The 22,687-nt window shown below is 41.8% G+C and overlaps 2 protein-coding genes across 8 annotated transcripts in view; both read right to left on the bottom strand.

Annotated features, from left to right (window-relative positions):
- Nucleotides 1-1,625, bottom strand: part of huwe1 (HECT, UBA and WWE domain containing E3 ubiquitin protein ligase 1) — a 49,320-nt gene extending 47,695 nt beyond the window's left edge. For 4 of the 7 annotated variants that reach the window (XM_052058398.1, XM_052058391.1, XM_052058390.1 and 1 more), the window contains exon 1: nt 1,534-1,625. The gene's annotated coding sequence lies outside the window, so the exon portion shown is untranslated. Of the gene's footprint in view, nt 1-1,137; nt 1,283-1,533 lie in introns of those variants that run through there. The other 3 variants (XM_052058397.1, XM_052058392.1, XM_052058389.1) reach the window with 3 other exon arrangements.
- A 4,443-nt stretch (nt 1,626-6,068) lies between these two features.
- Nucleotides 6,069-22,687, bottom strand: part of phf8 (PHD finger protein 8) — a 34,002-nt gene continuing 17,383 nt past the window's right edge. The window contains exons 3-22 of the mRNA XM_052058426.1: nt 20,446-20,531; nt 20,092-20,218; nt 16,721-16,881; nt 16,422-16,563; nt 15,672-15,858; nt 15,426-15,588; nt 15,218-15,305; nt 14,965-15,071; nt 14,798-14,889; nt 13,947-14,036; nt 13,534-13,815; nt 13,364-13,446; nt 13,077-13,243; nt 10,348-10,433; nt 8,526-8,647; nt 8,062-8,396; nt 7,737-7,832; nt 7,542-7,651; nt 7,066-7,423; nt 6,069-6,981 (exon numbers count right to left, since the gene is read on the bottom strand). Of these exons, the coding sequence (XP_051914386.1) occupies nt 6,893-6,981; nt 7,066-7,423; nt 7,542-7,651; nt 7,737-7,832; nt 8,062-8,396; nt 8,526-8,647; nt 10,348-10,433; nt 13,077-13,243; nt 13,364-13,446; nt 13,534-13,815; nt 13,947-14,036; nt 14,798-14,889; nt 14,965-15,071; nt 15,218-15,305; nt 15,426-15,588; nt 15,672-15,858; nt 16,422-16,563; nt 16,721-16,881; nt 20,092-20,218; nt 20,446-20,531 (2,971 nt within the window). The 3' untranslated portion in view covers nt 6,069-6,892. The remainder of the gene's footprint in view (nt 6,982-7,065; nt 7,424-7,541; nt 7,652-7,736; nt 7,833-8,061; nt 8,397-8,525; nt 8,648-10,347; nt 10,434-13,076; nt 13,244-13,363; nt 13,447-13,533; nt 13,816-13,946; nt 14,037-14,797; nt 14,890-14,964; nt 15,072-15,217; nt 15,306-15,425; nt 15,589-15,671; nt 15,859-16,421; nt 16,564-16,720; nt 16,882-20,091; nt 20,219-20,445; nt 20,532-22,687) is intronic.

Genomic DNA, 22,687 nt, shown 5'->3' on the forward strand with positions numbered 1-22,687 from the left:
TGGACAGAGTTTCCAGAGCTTAAACAAGAACACTGAATTGAAAGAAGCCCCTTTGGTTAGCTACATGTTTACGTTATAATAGGCACATTACACTTTAGCTGCTTTGATTTTAACTGTGAAATAGGGATACACAATATATTTAAAAAATGTATCGTTAACACAACCATTGCCAATGAAATACACTTTTCTCAACGACATGCAGCAAGTTTCATATGGATTTGTGTGCTTGTATCTGAATTTGGCCAGTCAGATGCCGCCTTAAATGCGCATTGCCATGCAATAGGTCAACAGTATGGAGGGACATTACAATTAATTAGCTAAGAATACATTGAGTTAGCATATTTTACTGCATGAAAAAATAACTTTGATTATAAAAATGTCATTTCTTTAGATACATATCAAATATTGCAAAAATATACTGTTCTTTTTGTTCATCACAAACATTGCATATCACATCTGTTTCCAATATTGTGTATCCCTACTGTGAAATACATCAACTTTTTGTGACATTTGTGTTTGGTGGCTTAGACAAACAACAACTGTTTTATTGCAGCACAAACACACGTTTAAGACAGCATTTGAAGATTTCCTGTCAGGGGCATCACTTGCACATCCACTTTAAGAACAAACTGCAAATGACAAACGGTGACCAACTAAAATAATTCCAATACATGTGCATCAAGTTCACCGCACGAGGCGAGCCGTTCGTAATCATGTGACCTATTTTCGCACTAGGGCATTCTTATTGCAATCAGCCACAGTAAACGAGAATTGGATTTATATTATATTAGATAGATAGATTATATGTAAAAGACACGAAGTGTCGCAGCTGTCTTATTAAAGCACACTTTGTACCAACATAGGTAACATGAATGCAATATTTTTTCTTCGGGGCAGCAAAAAGTTAAAACACAAAAACGTTTCCTGACTGCACAAATTTGTTCAAATACGAACCCCTTGGCTTTTTAACCAAATCGATGGTACATTAAAACGCAGCCGTCGTATGTACAGCGTGTTACAGTTTAAACTAATGTCTGTCACTCCGGCACCAGTTAAGGTTTGGGGTTAACCGCTAACGTTCGCAAATTACAAAGTCAAACGAGCACTCGGATACACGTCTGGAACACTTTTTTTCACCTCACCCATTGGTCATCTGTCCATTTGAGAAGAACTAGACTTATAACCGAGTAGAAGAAGTGATCTCGTAGCCGTGACAGATACAGACAAGTGAAGACCATCAGCGGGTGGTAGGCTAGCACGCCGTTTGTAGCCTATTAGTGTATATGCAAGTAGCTTGTTGCTAAGCTAGCAACGAGAACTCGCCACAATGCTCCATCATTGGATCATGGCTACATTAAAAATGGCGCTTTAAGCGCTACAGCCACTGTGTACCAGCCCTTATAAGGCTCCTGTAGCCTATGGAACGAAAAACCAGGGCGTGTGTCAGCACAACTATTTAGGGGGGAACAATTATGTCAGCAGCGGCCTCAGAAATCCAAGGAGACACTGGTCGAAAGAAGTACTTGTGCTTACCTCGAATGCGTGTTACACTCACTTCTCCATCTTGAGCTAACAAGTGGGAGGGCAAAACGAGATCTCGCGAGAATGGCCGTGTGTTGCGTCGACCTGACGGGGCGGGGGCAGAAACACAGTCAGTCGACTCGGCAACGCTCAATTTGAAACCACTACGGCGGGTCCCGCACATTTCACCGAGGTTGGACAGTACGAGTGCGCATTTACATCCAAAGAATTAATTAAGCAGCACGTCTGCCAAATGGTCTATACTTTTCACGTCACAGGTGTAAGTTTCAAGGTTTGAATCCCAATTCTGGCCATACTGTGTGGCGTTTCCATGTTCCTCCTTGCTCAAATGAGCTTTCTACTTGCAAAAACGTGCACGTTAGTAGCCCCCCTCCCCACCACACACACACGGTCTCAAACAAGATTCCAGTTTAACTATAAAGAGGAAAAGTAATATGGAAAATGGGGTAAATGAAAATGTTGGTCATCAGTAATTAAATGTTTAAATAAAATATGCTAATAAATTCCAGACCCTAGGAAGAATTTTTGATTATTGTCGATTATTCAGAAAACATTAATGATAACACAAACCATTTCTTGCAGTCATGCTTCGAGCCTGGGTGAAGCCATTTATTATCAAACCTTGTTCACTATTTTGAAATCCTAATGACAACAGAAAGTACCATTCCAGCTAGGGCCTCCCTGTGTGGAGTTTGCATGTTTTCCATGTTGGGCCTGCGTGGGTTTTCTCCGGGTGCTCCGGTTTCCTCCCACATTTAAAAAAAAAAACATGCGTTGCAGGCTGATTGAACACTCTAAATCAGGGGTGCCCAATAGGTAGATCCTGATCTACCGGTAGATCTAAGACAGGTCCCGAGTAGATCTGAAGAGTGTCAAGGAGAAAAAAAAAAACAACCATTTGTGTGTCTTTGTACATGTTCGTAACATATTTTTTTGTGTTCATGTACGCTGCACCCGAATCATCCTATCAGTCTCATTTTCACAACATAAATATTAAAAAAATAAAATAAAGCAGGTAAATCTTGAATTTACGGTGGCGCCTGTTTACGTCACCGGAAGTTGTTAGCGCTGAGCAGTCTGCAATTGCAGCTTGTGATAAGAGCTGTTGCGCTCCATCTTTTATCGTCATTCTTCTCATTCAGAGTTTGCTTCATGTACAATTCACAGAGGGCACGGGCAAAGAATAGGAATCTAGGAGGGTCCAGGGAAGCACTTTAAAATGGTACTTGTGAGCTACGACAGTTAACAGGCTGCAGAAGTGCATCGCATGCCTCAGTTTCAGGCTGTTTCTCATCATGGCGTGTGTGTGTGTCGGTAAGGGTAGATCCCGTGAGGTTATTTGATCGAAAAGTAGATCTTCAATCCGAAAGGTTTGGGCACCCCTGCTCTAAATTGTCCCTAGGTGTGAGTGTGAGTGCGAATGGTTGTTCGTTTCTGTGTGCCCTGCGATTGGCTGGCAACCGATTCAGGGTGTCCCCCGCCTACTGCCCGAAGACAGCTGGCTCCAGCACCCCCCGCGACCCTAGTGAGGATCAAGCGGCTCGGAAGATGAAGGAATGAATGAATGAACAGAAACTACCAATGACTAAGGTTGCCACCGTCCCTGTTATCGTCCTTTAATTGTGAATTAAATGTCGCGTCCCATATTGAACCAATACAGGACGCGGTTTGTTCCGTGTTGTCCTAATTGTCACACACAAACGTGAACACTGAATTTAACAATCATGAACAAAATATAAGACAGGAAATATTAAAGACAGTAACGCGGTATTGGCGGGAGGTATGCACGACCTCTTGCGGACCCGGGAGCGTAGCCTTTATAGGTGCGTTTCTTCTCTGCTGTGCCAAATCCTGTCTGTCTGCAGGCCCACCCCTTTGTGCTGCCTGTCGTGATGTCTACCCTTATAATGCGCTCACTGCACACCAACCACCACAGGGTTTGAAAAAGACAAAGAGCTACTCAGTGCTGCAAGGAGTAACAAGTAATCTTGGAAGAAGGTGCAGTGAGGAAGAGACAAACTTCTGTTGACTGTTTAGCCCTGCTCTTGCACCAAAGAGCACACAAAGGAGTTGAGGAAGAGAATTGTTTTGCACTCTCCCATTCCCCGCCCCCCTCCCCCATCTTTTCATTTGGGTTCACACGAGTGTTTAATTTTATTCTAGTAAAAGTGTCGCCAGATAGGCTTTGTCACAGCTGTTACAGCACTCTACAGTATATGCATGTAATACAGTACGGTATGCTCAAGTTCATCCTAGTTCAGTCTATTCAGCCTTGAACATGTACACACTCAAGTTTACAAGTTTGTCATTTTTGTCTTCCTCTTAAAAGTGTGCCCAACTGTTTGATTAACAGCACTTTATCAGTTATTTAATTTCAGTTGTGTCCTCTTTCAGTAAAACTGTTCCCAAACAGTTTAATTTACAGCATCTTACATGTACACAATACAGTAGGCCGGGTCTATATGCTAACGTTCAGGCTATGAAGTGTTCCATCATTGTTAAGTGTTGTTAAAGTATACATTTGTTGTTTAATTGACAGCACTTTTAATAGCCTAGAAGAGGCTATGCTCAGACTAAGGCTACTGAAGTCAATAAAAGAAATAAGGCGCTTTCAACTTTTGTACGGCTAAATGCTTTCTTGACTTTTCCTTGACCACGAGTGACCTCAGGGCCCGGTGGCTAATATGACATGTTAAATGATGCCAATTAAATAAAAGCTTTTTTTCCATATAAAAATACATGTGATTCTGTGGATTTCAAGGTTCTCGGGGGTCCAAACTCTCACATTTTTTTCATCCGCGTGGTTTTGCAGTGACACTGTGAGGAGTGTCCCTTATATTCAGATCTGACTAACATCCATGACAGCTTTGGAGGGATTTGTGGGAATTGTGGATGAGGCTCTTTATTTTCGTTGTTGTTAAACTGCCCATTATTTTTGGCAAAAGGCCTGGAGTTCCTGTCAATTCTTGGGCCGACTTGTATGAACAGCACACCTGAGATCTCCCCGGAGTGGCTCGGTGATAATGAAGTCAGAAGACTGATATTGACCACTTCCTTACCAGCGGCTTCACATGATTCTGCTGCAGCCAATGCCAGGTCGAAGTGGCTCTGTGTTTTGGATCAAAATCATGTTGAAACATCCGAGTACATCCCATGCACAGCCACCAGACTGATGAATGCAAAATTATTTGATAACATACAGCATTCATCTTGCCATCAGGTTTGATCAAGTTGTCTGTGCCTCCCCAAAACGTCAAAAACCCACCTCCGCATTTCACAGTGGTCACGGTGTAGTTTTCATCATTGGTCTTGTTGACTCCTCTCCAAAAGCAAAGTTAATGGGTTTGGCCAAAAAGTTACATTTCGATCTCATCTCTCCAAATGTTGGTTCCAGAAGTTATAAGGCTTGTGTCTCTATTACTTGGAATATTGTAAGAGAGATTTTTTTTTTTGGTGGCATGTAGTGTACTAATGGCTTTTGCTTTTTTTCCTGGCAACTTGATCATGGAGCCAAGTTTTGTGCATATTTCAGCTGAAGATGGCTTTTTTCTTAGCATCTCAAACAATTTTTGTTGGTCGCCCTGATCGTGGTTTGTTTTCAGGCGAATATCTCATTTCCCAATTCTTACAGTTTGACCACTGCCTCTCATTTGCATTCTCAGTCATTAAACGCCTAATAAATGCCTTCATCCAAGCACTAAACAGTTTTTGTTATTATTAATTTTCTCTGAAATAGGGCAAGGAAATCAAATTCTGCCAGGGTATGCAAACCTATGAGCACAACTGAAACTATCTATGTGCACCCCCCCCCCCCCCCCCACACACACACACAGTGTGCAGCTTTCAAAGTAACAACGGTCTCCACTAGAGTCAACACACACAAAATCAATCACTTCACATTTGGGGGAAAAAAACCTCGTTATAATTTCTTCACCATGTCGTAAATAAAGCACATTTAAAACAGTACACAAAAACAGAAGAGTGAATTTCTATGATGATTAATAATCAATTAAAACAGGAGGAAACAAAATGAACTCACCTCTGGAGTACACTTCAAATGTTACATAGCCAGGACGTGACTAAACGCGACAATTACTGCATACAAATATAAAAACAACTATTTAAAAAAATACAGCAATGTGTCATGTACACCGATAAGAAAGGTTCAATGCTTCTGCACTATAAAATCAAAATTACAACATACCGTACATTTACACAAGTTGATCATTCATGTTTTCACTTGGTACATCAACATTTCTGCAGACATTCTGTTTCTTGTACATTCTGTGGAATGAATGCTAAAGCCTAGCAGGAATTACAGTGGATATAGAGCCAGACCAGATAGAGACCAAATTAAGTGTACCATGGCCACAATGAGACATGGTGGTTTGGATATTATTCTTTGCCCTTTTTATGTTGGGGGGCCAGTAAGCGAGATGCATTCTGCTACATGTTTACCCAGAAATCATGAACTAAAAGTTCAAGTTCTGATCCCTTCACATCTTTTTCTTTCCTTTTTTTTCCCCAAACAAAAACATTATATCCACTGCAAATTATTATTTTTTTGTCTTCGCTCTTCCAATCTGGCTATATACACATCACAGATATTACATATGTACAATTACAACAAACGTAAAAATACGAAAAGATCGCCAAGAAAATAATTACTATTTTTGTACTGCGGTTGCAAAAGACAGCAGGGACCAAGAAGGATGACAAAGTCGTGTGGAAAGAGTATAACAAGCAAATAGGCTATAGATGGCAAAACGCTGCCTTTTGAAATAAATTAAAATAAATACAAGTGTACAAGGTCAACTGTTGCTTCTCCTATCTTAATTTGAAGAACAATCTACCAGTATAGTTGAAATGTTAGACAAGCAACAGTGATTTTTACATTGAACTTCTTAGCAAAATTGTAGAGACTGATGTCTTCAAAAATTCTATTTTAAAAAAATGAGTTGCTTTGAAGCAAAAAAAAAAAAAAAATGAAACCCAACATTGTTTCTGCATTGGAAATACATTTTAACTGACAAAGACGTGTCATTTTTCTTTCCCTTTAAAAATGTGATTGGAAAACGCCACTAGTAGTGGTAGTCCACTTTACGCGGCCTAGAAAATGGGAAGTGAGAGGTGTGCTTGTGACACCGTTCTGCACAGTCAGTAGTGGAGTGCCAAATAAAGCCGTTTTGAATAGCTTAGCAGATATTGGCCAAAAGATGGTCAAACACATGGAAACATTAGTAAACAACTTTTGAAGTATAAAATATAGATTACTATCATTACTTCAATAATATTTTGGACAAAAAAAAAGTATCCCTACTCAGGTATTCAGCGGCAGTTGCAGATTCCATCACAAAAGCAGTTTGCCATTGCGGTGAATCTTCAAAATTTTCCCAAGTCTCTGTTTTGCTGTTGCAAGTCCTTTCTTTGGACGTTTCCCTGAATACCAAAGAAACACATGTGCAACATACGTGAGAAGAGAGACAAAGATAGGGATTGTGTCGCTTCGCTCTTTGCACTTACCTTGACCGACGCCTGCCATGCCATGACTGGCTAGCCCTGGCGACGCACCAGAGAGTGAGCTGCTGTTTTGCGGAGACAAGGATGGTCGGCGTGAAGTAAGGAATACCCCCGGGGCCATGGCACCGCCGCCTCGAGGGCCACCGGGCCCAAAAGGTCCCGGCCCTGCTGTGTATTCATGGTCCAGTAGACTGGCCGAATAGTAATCCATCCTCCTGTGTGGGCTGAAGTCTGGTGCCGACTCTGGAAGGTGCGCTGGCGAGGGTGGAGCCTGATCTGCATGAACTGGAGGAGGGCTCGCAACAGGTACAGGAGGACGCACCTTTTTGGTGTACTTCCTTTTAGCAGGCTTTTGCTGCTCCTGATTCAAATACGAAAAAGACAAAAAGAGTGTCCTTGTGGTTTAATAAAAGTCAAATATGTTGCAGCTCAACAACTTTCACCGAGACATTCTATCTCGCCATTGTTTCTGCACTTGCCTGCTGCGCTAGCTTGGCTGCAGCTGCTGCCAGGCCCGTTTCCACCGACGCCACTCGAGCTCCGTCTCGGGCTGGTCGGTCCTGTTTTGGAAGCGTAGGCATCACCCGAGCTGAGTAGTAAAGGCAGGACATAAATTAGTAGACACTCAATGATCAACATTTAAAATACAAACTTGAGGTCAACTCGGCTCTCGCCTTTAGGGCTCCAAGGTGTGTCATCCCAGTTTTTCTTGCGCTTCATCTTGGCCTTGTTTGCATGGTCCTCTTCATCAGACTCCAACGATGGATACACTTAGAAGAACCATCAATGAAAACAGAAATTTAGTACAATAAATCCATAATCTTCACATGCGATACATAACAGACCCACCAGCTATCAGTGAAAATCATCTGAAACCAAATTCTGTTTTAATTATTATTATTATTATTTTTTATAAGTAGTTGTACTCCTTTCCTTCAGTGATGAAGCAAGGCCACAATAAAGTGGGGGAGACTGGTTTATCTGTTGGAGGCTGCTCACCATATTCTGAATCTTTAAAACAGGTTCCCAGTGTCTCCTGCTCATCTGGACTTTCCTCTTCGCTAAGATGGCGGGCTGGACGCTTAATGGGCCGTTTTCCAGGCCTTTGGATGACTGCTTTTTTCTCAGAAGTCTTTTTGATCTCCCCAGTCACCCACACAGCTCGGCCACCTTTCCCCTTCACTATTCCCAATCCCTCAGTCAGTCCTCCAGAGATAGACAAGGGGGATGAGGAGGAGGACGACGACGATGAGGACGACGACAAAGGTGGGTTCGCCATGGACAGCATGCCCTGGATGGCATCGCGAGTACTGGGAGAGGCTGGCGCTTCCTCACTGGAGGAGGAAAAAAAGTGAGGAAATCACCTCAAAGAAAAGGTGCTGGGGCACATGTGTATAATAATTTCTCATCATTATTAGAAATGTTGACCATAAAATGAAGATAGTTATCTTATTTATTCCAACCTGAGTGCAGAGGGGTCTAAGCCTGCCACCTGCTTGCTGGCCTTCAGTAAGTCCAGGATGCCCCCTGCACCACCCTTCACACCATGAGCAGCCAGTGCTTCTTCATCTGTGGTGTAATCCTCCTGAGGCCAAGTGCACAAACATCCCTTAGTGAAGACCGCAACTTTAGAAGTTCCAAATCTTCATCTGAGCGATTATGCTTGATCAACTGGTGGGTGCAAATGGGGCTAAATGTTATAAAAGTGAGCAGTGGTCACAAAATGGGCACGCTTGTCAAAAATACACATGTGCAAACTATGCAATAACGCTGTGATGGCTAGAATGTGTGACAGCAGCAAACACAGCTTTCAGATGGTTTTCTTTTCATTTACCGTTTTGGAAACAAGCATGTTGCAGGCTTTTTTTACCCCTCCATTCGAGAATTTATTTTTATAATTCAACTGCTTCTTATGCGCATCAGTTTACAAAAAAACATTCCTCTGGTCCTGTGAAAATAACTTAATGTGAACCGTACTCGCATTTATAGACAAAAGAACACCCCGGAGCCTTGAGATGAGTTTGATATGTTCGGTGGCCACTCAAAACAGCTCTCCATTGAAATGAATAGAAAAAGTAAAGATGTTGTAATGCATACTTGAATAAGGAAAATATCACTGTACAATATTGGACTTGATAAAAAGGCAGTAATAAAATAAAAAGAACAAAGAATAACAGTTGGTGCGTCAATTCAGTGTGACTGCGTGGCTCCTTCTTGTGTATACACCTCGGCCACCTGGAGGCAGTATATTAAAGACGAGGGGAAAGACATGAAGCCGGTCCAAACTATGCTCGGCAGGCTGGGCACCAACGAGTGGTGAAGCAAATCGTGATGTAAATTAGCCGTAAAAAAACAGACACCATATCAGAATTTTGGCATTCAAATAATAAGGACTCATAGCATATTGCCTGTCGCATGTATTGTCACTGAGGAACATTCGAATGGCAACACTGGAGTCGCAGTAAGCATGACGTACACATATGCAGAGGTCCACGTGAGCAACAATCATTTCCTGCACAGTGGAGGGAAGAGAACCATTTTTACCTGATGATAATTTGGGAGCCCTAAAAGCAACTTATAGTGGTTTGTTTATCATGTCAGCACACTATAAAACCGGAGAGAAAAAAATGCAGTGTAGACAGCATTTTCGTTTTGAATGTTGTTTAGTGATTTAATGTGAATAGGCAGCTGTGTCATTTCAACGTGACTGATTCTTCCCCCCCCCCACCAGTTTTATTTTTTCTTTATTAAAACATACTGGAATATTATTTTAATCAGGGGCCACTTGATAAATTAATAGCAACTGATTGACATAATCCACCATTTTATAATAATTAAATTCATATTTAACACAATTGAGTTAGTATTTCGGTGTGGCCCTCGACAACTGTTTGTTTCTCACATTGCCCCTTTGAACGGTGATTTGGCTCTTACACAATGTGCCACAATAGTCAACTTCAACATAAAAGCCCAACAAGTAATACTTCACTTCGATATTCATGCCTTATACGGCTTTTATTTTCGGAAGCATTTATGGTGGCTGACTCGACTCCCGACTGGTGGCTGGTCTAACGGCAGTCACGCTGCCCGAGATGCAATCATGCTTGTGCGCAAAGGTGCACTGACTCAGTTCAATCTTGTCCACACATGACTATTTTCAGTACGCATGCATTCCTGCACACAGTTTATGTGCAGCCCTTGCTATAAAAATAACCTGGCGTTCAGCAGCTCACAAGTTGAGTGTCTCATTCAGTATATCAAAGTGTATATCCATATTGAGCTTACCTCAATGTCAAAGTCTACCTCTCCTGGCTCCCGGATACGATTTGGGTCGGAGCAAGGCTTGGCTCTAGGCAGCTTCCTTGGAAGACCTGAAGGCATATTTTACCACGCCATATGTCACTCAGCGACAGATACATATGTTTGCATACGACATAGTGATGGCAAGGCGTGAAACAAGCCGTTTCGCAGCATAGTTTGTGAGTCAGAATGTGCATTTTGTGCATCATCCAAACACATGGAACAGCAAAACTGAGAATCAATTTTTTTTCCTAATAATTGAACCGCTGTTCCAAAAAGCTTCACTGAGCTGGAAGCACGTCTCCTACTCACCGGCAGGTGACATCGAGGCAAGCTCGGTCAGACTTATGTCGCACCAGCTAGTTCGCAACGATCTTTCGATGGCTACTTGTGTGCCTAAAGACATTGCAGAGTTGCTCCTAAATCAGTAATCATCGCCTCCATGGTGGCGAACAAGCTACAAGTCTGAGAAATATTGTCCCGATGGGGTGATGAGGAAAAAATGGAGAAGTGATGCTAATTGCTAAGCCAACCAACAATTCACATGGAATCATGAAACGCCAGAATTAAATGTTTGGATGATGGATTACACTTTTGACAAAGTCTGTCTCTAACCACACTAAAGCGGAGATCATATCCATATGAACAGTAAAGTAGCAGGCAAATTAAGCGATTTATTCACCACACAACTCAGGACTCAAACTGGATACAAATTATGTTATGGCATACACTAGGGAGCAGTGGCCTATAAGCTTAAAATAATATAGTGTAAAAATACTTATAATATCATTAATGTCCTTTATCAGCTTTCATAATAGTTCAGAGTATTGATTTTGACTTCTGTGGTCTGCGCGGTGTGTGTGTGTGTGTGTGTGTGTGTGTATATATAGATATGTATACACACACACACACACACACACACACACACACACACACACAGACACACCACAAGCCAATGGCAACCTCGAACTGGCAACAAGGAAAGCGGCTACGGCCAAATACCTCCAGCGAGTGAGGCACGTCCTAAGAAGCCAGCTCAATGGCAAGAATAAGACCAGGGCAATAAACAGCTATGCCCTGCCAATGATCAGATACCTGGCAGGAATAATAAGGTGACCAAAGGAAGAGATTCAGACCACGGATGTTAAGACCCGAAAGCTCCTAACCATGCATGGAGGGTTCCATCCCAAATCCAGCACCCTGAGACTGTACGCAAGCCAAAAGGAAGGAGGCCGGGGACTAATGAGTGTGAGAGCCACTGTCCAGGATAAACATCCAAGCTCCATGAATACATCAAGGAGAAGGCTCCAACGAATGACATACTCAGATAATGTCTCAGACAATGGGGAACAGAGGATAAGGTGCTGGAAGAGGGACCATCATTGGAGGACAAGCCCCTACACGGGATGTACCACCGGACCATAGCTGATCTCAAGAAGTCCTATCAGTGGCTAGAGAGGGCTGGCCTGAAGGACAGCACAGAGGCACTCATCCTGGCTGCTCAGGAACAGGCCTTGAGCACCAGAGCCATCGAGGCCCAGATATACCACACCAGACAAGACCCAAGGTGTAGGTTGTGCAACGAGGCACCTGAGATGATCCAACACATAACTGCAGGGTGTAAGATGCTGGCAGGGAAAGCCTACATGGAACGCCATAACCAGGTGGCTGGCATAGTCTACCGAAACATCTGTGTGGAATATGGACTGGAAACTCCAAGGTCAAAATGGGAAACACCTCCGAAGGTGGTGGAGAATGACAGAGCGAAGATCCTGTGGGACTTCCAGATCCAGACTGACAAGATGGTAATGGCGAACCAACCAGATATCGTGATCATAGATAAAGGGCAGAGGAAAGCCGTTGTAGTGGATGTAGCGGTCCCAAGTGATGGAAACATCAGGAAGAAGGAACATGAGAAACTCGAGAAATACCAAGGGCTCAGAGAGGAGCTGGAGAGAGCCTGGAAGGTAAAGGTGACAGTCGTGCCTGTGGTGGTCGGAGTCCTCGGGACAATGACCCCCAAACTAAATGAGTGGTTGCAACCGATCCCGGGAACAACATCGGACATCTCAGTCCAGAAATGTGCAGTGCTGAGAACAGCAAGGATACTGCGCAGATCCCTCAAGCTTCCTAGCCTCTGATAGAGGACCCAAGCTGAATGAGGGACGGACACCACTCGAGGGGTGAGACGAGGATTTTTTTTATACTGTATATATATATATATATATATGTATATATACAGTATAAAAATATATATATATACAGTATAAAAAAATATATATATATACAGTATAAAAAATATAAATGCACAGAATTACATTACAGTAGACCCCCCCCCCCCAATTTAGCTTTGCTAAAAGACCATACAACCCATTCAGAACTAGGTTAAAATAGAAATTCAGATTTGTTTGAAACCACCCCACTGAAAATGTTGAGACACAATAGTTTGCTGCAATGTGAATTTAAGATGAAAAAAATATATAAAAACAAAGCCAATTGTTTACTCATGATACTTTCATACTTTTAATGTTTACTAACTGTTGCTTTAGGTCTCTGGGATGAACCTGTGAAAAATTGCTCCTCAAAATAAGAATGTTGCTTGTCAAATGAAATCATCGATGAGCAAAACTGCTCAGCAAAGAAAATTGTTTTTCGAGGCTTGGATCTCTTAATTTTTACTATGCTGTACAAGCTGTAGTGCCTTCCCATCTCACCGCAGATTTTCTTCTTCTTGCTTGATCCAGTAAGCTTGCGGCGTGGAGGCGGGGTCTCATCTATTTGGAGCTCGTCCTCCGATTCCAGGTCAGAGAGGCTGGAACCCTCCATTGCAAGGTGCCGATAGTTGGCAGCCCCTCCTGCACCATTGCTACCCGCTTTCTTGCTGGAGTTGTAAAGGTGAGGGGGGTGGGGGGGGGGGCATCACGACACACACAGTTGGAATCTTAGCCTTTGGTGAGCACAGGAGATCATCAACACAGCAACAAATTAAAAAAAAGTTTACCCTTGAATTTTCCCATTGGTCAGCACAAGTTTCAACTTGCTTTTGTTTAACTTTCCTTCAAAGCCGTCTAAAGGCAGCTCCAACTGAAAAGATGGAAGGTTTGCAGAAAAACAGGCAAAATCATGCTTCCACTTTTGAAACATTCAAGATGACATTATTTTTCTGTGTACCTTGTTCTTGCTTCTGGACTTGCCAGGTTGGATTTTTTTCAGTGTATGCTTGGTGTGGATCTCAAGCAGGTCCATCTCTCCTGCTTCTGTCTTAAGGAGACCCTTTTGGTTCTTCTTTTTGGGTCCTGGTGGCCCCAGACCTGCTATCAAATCCTTGGGTTTGACGCCTTTCTTCTTTCCAGGGGGGCGGCCTGAATTCTGAGAGGTGGTCAAGGGGGCTTTTGAGAGTGGCGAGCCAGGAAATTGTGGCCCAGTACGGCCAATGTTCTGTTGGAAAATGTCCTATAAAGAGAACAGAGAGCAAATAAGGTAATACTATACTATAAATACAGCTGAAAGATAGAGAAGCCGACCCCCCCCCCCCCCCAAAAAAAACAATTGCCCATTCCACACCATAAAAATGGGCATGTTACCTCAACCAGACGGATTTCCTTAGCAAGGTCCTTGACCAGTGTCTGCGTATTGATGGTTTCTGGAATTTCCACTTCATGATTGCCCAGCGCCTGTGTGTAGCAAGGTACAGTAATCAACTCAAGAATGCAGAATGCTCCATGTATAATATAATGTGCACAACGACACTCTTCAGGGGTCAACTGAAAAGACAAAATTGTTAAAAAGGTACTATATCAAATTGGAGGACTTAGGATCTTAGGGATGCAAACACAAGGCCAATAACGCAATATTAAAATTGCCACAATATCGTAGTCGTCATGCCACGATATTAAAAGCAACAAATCTGTTAAACAGGCCAGGTTGTTTTACATTTGTGCAGTTCCAGCACCTTCTGGTGAGGTTTTTAGTGCATCTTAATTTGAATTAGGCATGTTTTGACCACCTACGATTAAGACCCACGTTAATTGCCAGATGTAGGGGAACATAGCACATTAGAGTTCCTCCAAAAATTGACATAATTCACAACGTGTGTGGATTGCCAAGTGCATCTCCATCAAAAAGCACGACTTTTGGCCCGGTTGAGATGAACACAACATTGTGACCTACAATGATACTTTGTGCCACTGAGCAAATCGGAACACCTGACAATTACCAAGCCAATTTGTCACTGCTGTTATGTACAAATGTACACAAGTTCCTCCCCAAGGGTGGGATTTTTTTTCTTTCTTTCCCTAATATCGTGAGTTTTTACACAGTACAGCCAACCTTCCCACAATATCGTGATAACATAGTATCGTGAGGTTCATAGCGTGATGTTTGGATATCGTTACATGCCTACTTCATCCTGCATCATGAAAGTCATGTTAGTTACCTCTTTCCTGGTCCAAGTCCGGAAGGCATTATTCAGTGCTTTTGCGCCATGAACAAGGTAAGTCGCTGGGTGTCTGCGATTTTCTCTCAAACCTTCCAGATACAACATTGCATGTTACAAAAATAAACATCATGAAAAAAGGGGCGGGGTATACATTTCTAAATTACCTCTGAAGGTATCAAGAAGGTGTTTCCCAACATACCAGCACACTGTCTCAAAGTTGGGAAACTTAAATAAGTCTGCCGTGCTCAACCGCTTCTCTAATTCATAGGCCCTTAAAACATAAGCAGAGGAATATGTGCTTATTACATGATAACCAATTTAACATTCATCTTCATTCCCATCTCTTGTATAGTTTGTAGAGGGGACGTGTCCACCAACAGTGTGTGTGAATGGCACAAAAGGTTTGAGGAAACTAACCGAAGCTGCATGTCAATATTAAGACTATGCAAAAAGTTCCCCCCAAAGGCCAGACAGTCCACTGGGGTCAGCACTGCATGAATCCATCCTGGAACAAACATGTTATCAATTCCATGTTCACAAGTGCTAAGAAATGGTTGGCTGATTGAATACAGTGAAACAGAGAAAAATGCAGTATAGAAGTGAAAGAGTCATTTGCTCTTCTTACCTGTTGGAATGAACAAAGTGTTTCCTTGTTTGACAGAGCACTTGTAACACATGTCAACCTGGTCTCCAAAAAACATCTCGTTCTGATTGGACGAGGAATTCCAGCGCTCAAAGAGAGCCAGGTTGGCTGGTGTGGGGGATATTAGGTAGAATATTTTCTCCCCCTGAATGAACAGGACAAGTGGAAGGCTCGTGAAATGAAAACCAATTCAATGAATCAAAAATGTTCAGTCACAATTGTTCTCACCCGTAAAACATGATACCAAACAGAGGTGCCTCCAAAGTCAATGTGAAAGTCTGTGTAACTATCCTTCACTCCCATGAGGCAATACTTTTGCACATTGGGCCGCTCAAACACAGACTCCTCAGGCCAGAGGTTCTCCACCCATGACAGCTTCCTCACTATCTTTGGAGTCTCCACGAGGTTTGAAAGCCTGAGATAAAACAAAAGAACAATTGCTGGAAAAAAAAACTTTCCCTGGCATCTATTCACTTTGGGCCATTTACCAAAGCGGTTCGGAAGATGAATGAATGAATCATCAGAATCATTTGTACACTGTCATTCGCTCGACAAGACGTGGAAAGCATTCGCTGAGTCAATGAGGCTGACCATTGCCCAAGACATGTAGCCCATTTAGACGTTATACAAAAGCACTGACAAAAGGCCTTCACACATGGCACTTGGGTTTCCTTGGTGTGCAGCGCTTAGCAAGGGCAAAAGCACTCCGGTGTACATTTGCTTATATTGTAAAGTAGTGGCATAGTGCGGATGTTTTTCCCAGTCTATTGCTCTTAGCACTCTGAAATTACTCCGCCTAACCCTCTGAAATATTTTGCTGGTGTCACACACTCATGTGTGCAACGGTAAATGTGAAAAGCATGTGAGAATTGGAAGGGGTTTACATACAGTTTGACGCTTCATTTTATTATGCTAGTTAAAAATAAATAAATAAAAGCGATTAAGAATCATGTTTATATTCATGTTTATTTTTAGAACCTGGTTTCCGAGAACTCCAGGCTGATGACATTTAGTACTCGGTCTCTGTTGGGGCTGTTGTAGTACTCAGCAAAGTCACCGAGCCGCATCTTCAGGTCACACTGGCGAGACACGTCGATCACGTCAATCTCCTTGTCCGAACCTGCATGCAGGCATAATTACGTAATTAGGTCTGCCTTCTTGTTGAGATGTATGCAGAAGTGACTTTAGGTTCAAATACGGCATGACATGAAGTCTGACCAGATTGTGGTCCAGAGTGGAAGTACCCAGTAATACTGTATGGGGAGAGTGTGAATTACCAATGTAGTGTTCGACATCGCTGACACAGAACGATGCTGGCGGCAGAGTCATGCCAAGCCCGTCTCGCCTCAACACCATGACGGGAACACTGAACGAATGCTCTTCAAGAAACTCCACTGTCAGTTGGGCCCCCAACGGCTTCAGCAGGACTTCATCTGCACTGTGAACAAAAACAAGGCCTGTTTACAACCCGTTTAATTCGTGACACCCTGATCATATTGTGATGAATGCATTAATATTTTTTAACACCCGAGTCTGAATTCAAGTCTTTGGTTGAATCATCTGCCAATACTGAGTCCTGATCCGACACTTAGGCAATGCATTCAGAAAAAGAGTGTGCATGAGAGGGTTCTAAAATTAATATAGAAATATACATACAGGCATGTATATACGCAACAATTTGTATGTTTATATATATATATATATATATATATATATATATATATATATATATATACAGTACATATATATACATATATATATTAGAGCTGTCAAACGATTAAAATATTAAATCTAATTAAAAATGCAACTGTCATAATTAACTCAAATGAACTAAAAAATTAATTGCGATTACTCACACATTTTTTTATCGTTTCTGAATTTCCTTTTACATTTTTCTCCTATTTTTTCCCCCATTTTAATGCTCTCATCAACATGGAATCATGAATCAGTTTTCTATGTGCAAATATTTACTGAAATAACAATTTCGATTTTCAATTTTACATGAACATTTTTCACTTGGTGCAGTTATTCACACATAATCTCTCACACAATATTACTGTCCATCAATAACTGTGAAAAAAAATATTTTGTCACACAACAGCTGCTTTAAAAGCTTTTTTAATGAAATCAAAACAGAGCAATATAACATTATAAAGTGAACATCTAAGGTGCACTAGTACTCAGCCTATAGTGGATTTAAACCATGGTTGCATACTTAATTTTTCTCAAGTTTGCTTTCAACACAGCAGTCTGTTTCTGTATGTTTGTTGAAGAATAACGAGACACCGGACACCAGTGTTCATTATGTGCCGCTCTATTCGAAACTGCCGGTCTTACAAACAAGCACACGCACTTCCCCCGTGCTGCAGGGGCAAACCATTCTGAAAGGGGGCGGGCGTTTCACTCCCCCTAACATAGTCAGGCTTTGTTGATTGTGTTGGTCCTTCTTGCGCGGAAGTCTCTCTCTACGGTTTTGTGTAGACCTCATTTCGAATGACTAGTCTTGGTTCGATGACAACACTGGAGACATTTTACTTTCGCTAGGTCGCTACCACTGTAGCGCACTGTCACTGTCAGACGAACACAGAGAAGCTCCACCCGCTGTATTTATATGGACACGGAACGCTGTAACCTTCCACACAAAATAGTTCCAAACAAGTAACAATCGTGTCAGTGGCATACATCGTATACCTGTATGATACAGAGAGAGAGAGAAGAACAGATAACTTTGGTCTTGTCAGTGGAGCAATATGGCAACCTTTTAAAAGTAAACTTTCCATTCATAAAGTCTTTTAAGTATCCGTTTTCGGTGTCTCGCGCTGCCGTGGCTGTCAAAACAGACATGGGCGTGGACTTCTGCAGCGCTCTTGTGACGTGTGCCGCATTAATCTCGCAAGAAAATTTTTAATCCCGTTAAAATTCATTTAAATTAATGCCAATAAAAATGCGCTAAACTGACAGCTCTAATATATATATTTATACACACACACACACACATATATATTGTTATATATATTTTTTATGGAATATTCCACCAAATCAGTGCCAATTGCTTTTTGTAACATTCTCAAAATCTAATCAAAGTTCTGCGTGTCTTCCTTTCTTTTCTTCCATTGATGATACATAATTTAAACTGTTTATTGGTCCATCAGAGACTTTCACTATTTTTGTATTGAAACTCTTAGTGGGTTTTTTTTTTGTATTAAAATGATCAAATACAGGAACTACAGTGATCCCTCACTATTTCGCAGTTCGTTTATCGCGGATTTGGTGCATCGTGGATTTATTTCAAACATTCATAATTTTTTTTTTAATTATTATTTTTTCATATACATGGAGTACAGTACTGTATATGCTGCTCTATGTGACTCGCTGTTGTTTTGCAGCTTCTCACAGACTGTTTGCGGACTTAAAAAAAAAAACCTGTATATGTTAATTGGTCGCTACTTCGCAGATTTTCTTTTATCGCGGGTGGTTTTGGTCCCCATTAACCGCGATTAACGAGGGATTACTATATAGCCATGACATTTAGGCTACTAGAATGTTCACTAAACACAATACACATCAATGTGGATGACGCTCTATATAAATATATTTTTATGTAATTGTCTGTGCATGCAAATGGCACCCCAAAGAATGAGGGCATCCTCTGTTAGAGTGCATTTGATATGTTCATTGCTAGACAATAAATTTACATCGTTATTTATAGGCTTGTGCGGGCTAAAATGACCAGTCCACGAAATGCAACCGTTGGGGAACAAATTTGCTTGAGACCAAATGCATGACACTCGTTAAACTTCTATTTGAAGTTAGGTCATTTTGACATGTCACACCTTTCGCGAACCTGTCTGTCAATCTCTCAACTCTTTTTATATTAAAAAAAGAGAAGGTCTCAAACGTTCACTCTCGGATGTAGCTTTTGTTTTTCTTTTTAAACGTCTGACAACCTTTAAGCACAATTTATTGTGACCTAGCAATAGACTGAAGTGTTTTTTTCAAGTCCGATAAAATACCGATTGTTAGGAATTAAGAGGCCAATGACCCGTATTTTAGAGGCGAGATTTATTTGCATTAAAAGGGAAAATCAAAATACTTAAAAAACAGACAGGTAACTGAACCCAATTCTAATGCTTTTTTGAAATGATTGAATATATTTGTTAAAATACCTTTTCAAATAGCCAAAAGGTTAAATGCTTTTCTTTTAGTTTTAGACATATAGACACTGGACAGCTTTTTTTTTTTAATTATAACAAAAGGCGACCAAAGCTTCCAGGCTCATCAGCATGTCTCGAGTTCATCCATCCATCCATTATCCGAGCTGCCTTATCCTCACGAGAATCGCGGGCGTGCTGGAGCTAATCCCAGCCGGTGGGAATTACCTTAAACTAGTTGCCAACCGATCGCAGGGCACACAGACAAACAACCATTCGCACTCACACTTACGGACAATCTAGATTGATCAATTAACCTTGAAATGTGGGAGGGAACCCACAAAGGCACGGGTGGAACGTGCAAACTCCACTGGAATCAAACTCAGGCAGCGAACCAGTCTTCCACTGTGCTACCCGTCTTGAGTTAAATCTAAATCTAAACAGTTAGTTTAGTTTAAATAAAGTTTTTCCAAGATTTCAATTCATAGAGATTGTACCTGGGAAAAGTTCGACTGCGTAGCTCCCTCACAAATTGTGGACTGCCCGTCTTCACCAAACGGCTAGGGTCTCTTACCCCGGTAGAGGCTCCATCTGCTTGCTTGTTGCCTCCACGGCGTTTACGCACTGTCAGCATGGAGAAGAGAGCCTGAATATTATGACAAATATTTGCATCTGCATGTGTGCTAGTAGTTCAAGCAGACTGTTTGTCTATTGACTTAGATGAAGATCAAAACACATTTTATGACCAATTTATGCAGAAATCCAGGAAGTTCCATAGAGTTCACATACTTTTCTTGCAACTGTAAATGTGTGTCTTGTTGAACATGGCAGAAAAGGAACGTTTGACTTACTGACAGATGGTCCATGAGTGAGCTGACAATTGGGGCAGTGATAGAGGTCTATCTCTGTTGCTTTCTCCTCCTCTACTCCAACACAGCTATGAAATGATAAAACAACAACAAAAAAGTTGCACTGTATACACCAGTACTAAAAAAATAATTTGCGATTGTACAATAATTTGGACTATTGTACATACGATCCCACAAGAAAGCACTGACGCAACAGATTTAGACATTGACGGGGGTCGCAAAGACACCAAGAGTAGCAATGTACGCTCACAAAAATTATTAATTTAGTTAGAATGGCCACTTAAACCCGAGAACAAACCCAGAATTTTGAAAATTTGATTGTGGGTTCCAGTAAAAAATATTTGTCTTGTGTTGAAACTAATGGCCATTTGTGGAATGTGATATCGCCTATATAGTATAATATGTTTTAAAAAGAAAAAAAAGACCTTCAAATTAGACAAAAACAGTGTCGTGTTATTATTTATCAATAAAATGAAAAATTATTTTGTTTTGTCTGCTACTCTGGAAACTCCTCTGAAAGTCTGTCAAATTTCAGTTAAAGTAGGCACCAATGAGCCTCTATGAAAGAAATTCCAAGAGGTTCTGTAAATCAACTGGACAAGATTACAAGTATCTCTTGCCTGAAAAGACAACAACAAAACCCAGAACAGACTTAAATCATGCTAATTATGTTTGAGAGGGAGCATTTGAAGTGCTAATTCCACGTTTTTTTTTTACAGTACCGTATTTTCACGACCATTCGGCGCACCGTATGGTTGGGCGCAGTCTCATTAATGGGTGCCATTTCTGTATTTTACACATAGACAACACGCACTGTATCATTGGGCACAGTTTTAAAGTGGTAAAACCAGCTTCAACATACGGCATGCATGCGCGCACGCTAAGAACACGTTAGCTTGAAGCATTCGGTAGCATGCCAAGACATACAGATACAAGCTAAAAACACGTTTTTAAAAAGGCAACGGAAGCAAAACTGAGTTCCGTTGTATTTTATTTAGCCATCGTACAATGTACTCACGTTTTTAGATCAATCATCACCCAGAAATCCATCAAAGTCCTCATCCTCTGTATCAGAAACAGAGGACTGCACATCCCAGTTGTCATTGAACGCATCACATGCTAAAGTGTCAGTTGCTATGCATTGCCGAGCGGAAAGAAGGAGCAGCAACAGCAAAGTCAACATTTCTCTCGTGTGAAGCTTTCCCACATTTGAAAGTAAAGAACAGAGCGAAACATGGTGGCAGCGCGTGTGTGTAGAAAGAATTGAACAATTGTGCAAGTTCCGTAATCCATCAAAAACGCCGCGTTCCCTGTCGTTGTCAGAGTCACTCTCATTGCCATGTGGCTCCACAGAAATGATGCCGGCTTTTCCAAAAACTCGAACAACAGTGCAAGCAGACACATTCATCCAAGCAGCCACAATCCATTCACAAATTCTGGCGTAACTCGCCCAGCGCTGCCTCTCACTCTTTGTAAAGTTGTGTTTGCCATCGATCATCCATTGTTCCCATGCCGTTCGCAACTTTACTTTGAACGCCCGGTCGCAACTTTACTTTGAACGCCCGGTTGATGCCGATGTCCAGCGGTTGGAGTTCTTTAATCAAGCCTCCGGGAATAACGGCAAGCTCAGAGTTCATTTGCTTGACTTGGTTTTTCACCGCTGTTGTGAGATGGGCACGCATGCCAAAAGCATAACTGATGGCTTGAAGTTTGAACTGAGCTTCGTCGGCGTGTCTCTTTGTAGAATTTATTTTCGGGGGTTCTTAGAAACCAAAACCGAAGTTGTTTTGCAACAATGCACATAGCCATAATCTATACAGGTGTTGGTACCTGCTTCGGGCGTCCCTTTAGCGTCCACTTACACGCCCACCCTTCACTCATTGGCGGACTTCTCCCCCACATGCCTGACCTCTCTCACGTCTGCCTTCTCTCTCTCTCTCTCCATATATGTATATATACACGCCCACCCTTCACCGATAGGCCGACTTCTATGCCGCATGCCTGTCCACAGTCACTTCCGCCTTTTCTCTATATAAACAGTGTGTCGGCTGTCAGTCAGGTTTTGGAACTCAGCGCATACACAAGACGCTCCGCATCATAAGGCGTCCTGTCCATTTTGGAGAAAATCTAAGACTTTTAATGGCGCCTTATAGTCGTGAAAATACGGTACTTTTTGTAAGGAACAATGGGAGGATAAGAGTTGATCAAGAGTTGTAGATTGATG

Source organism: Hippocampus zosterae, chromosome 2, assembly GCF_025434085.1.
Source record: "Hippocampus zosterae strain Florida chromosome 2, ASM2543408v3, whole genome shotgun sequence".
Taxonomy (NCBI): domain Eukaryota; kingdom Metazoa; phylum Chordata; class Actinopteri; order Syngnathiformes; family Syngnathidae; genus Hippocampus; species Hippocampus zosterae.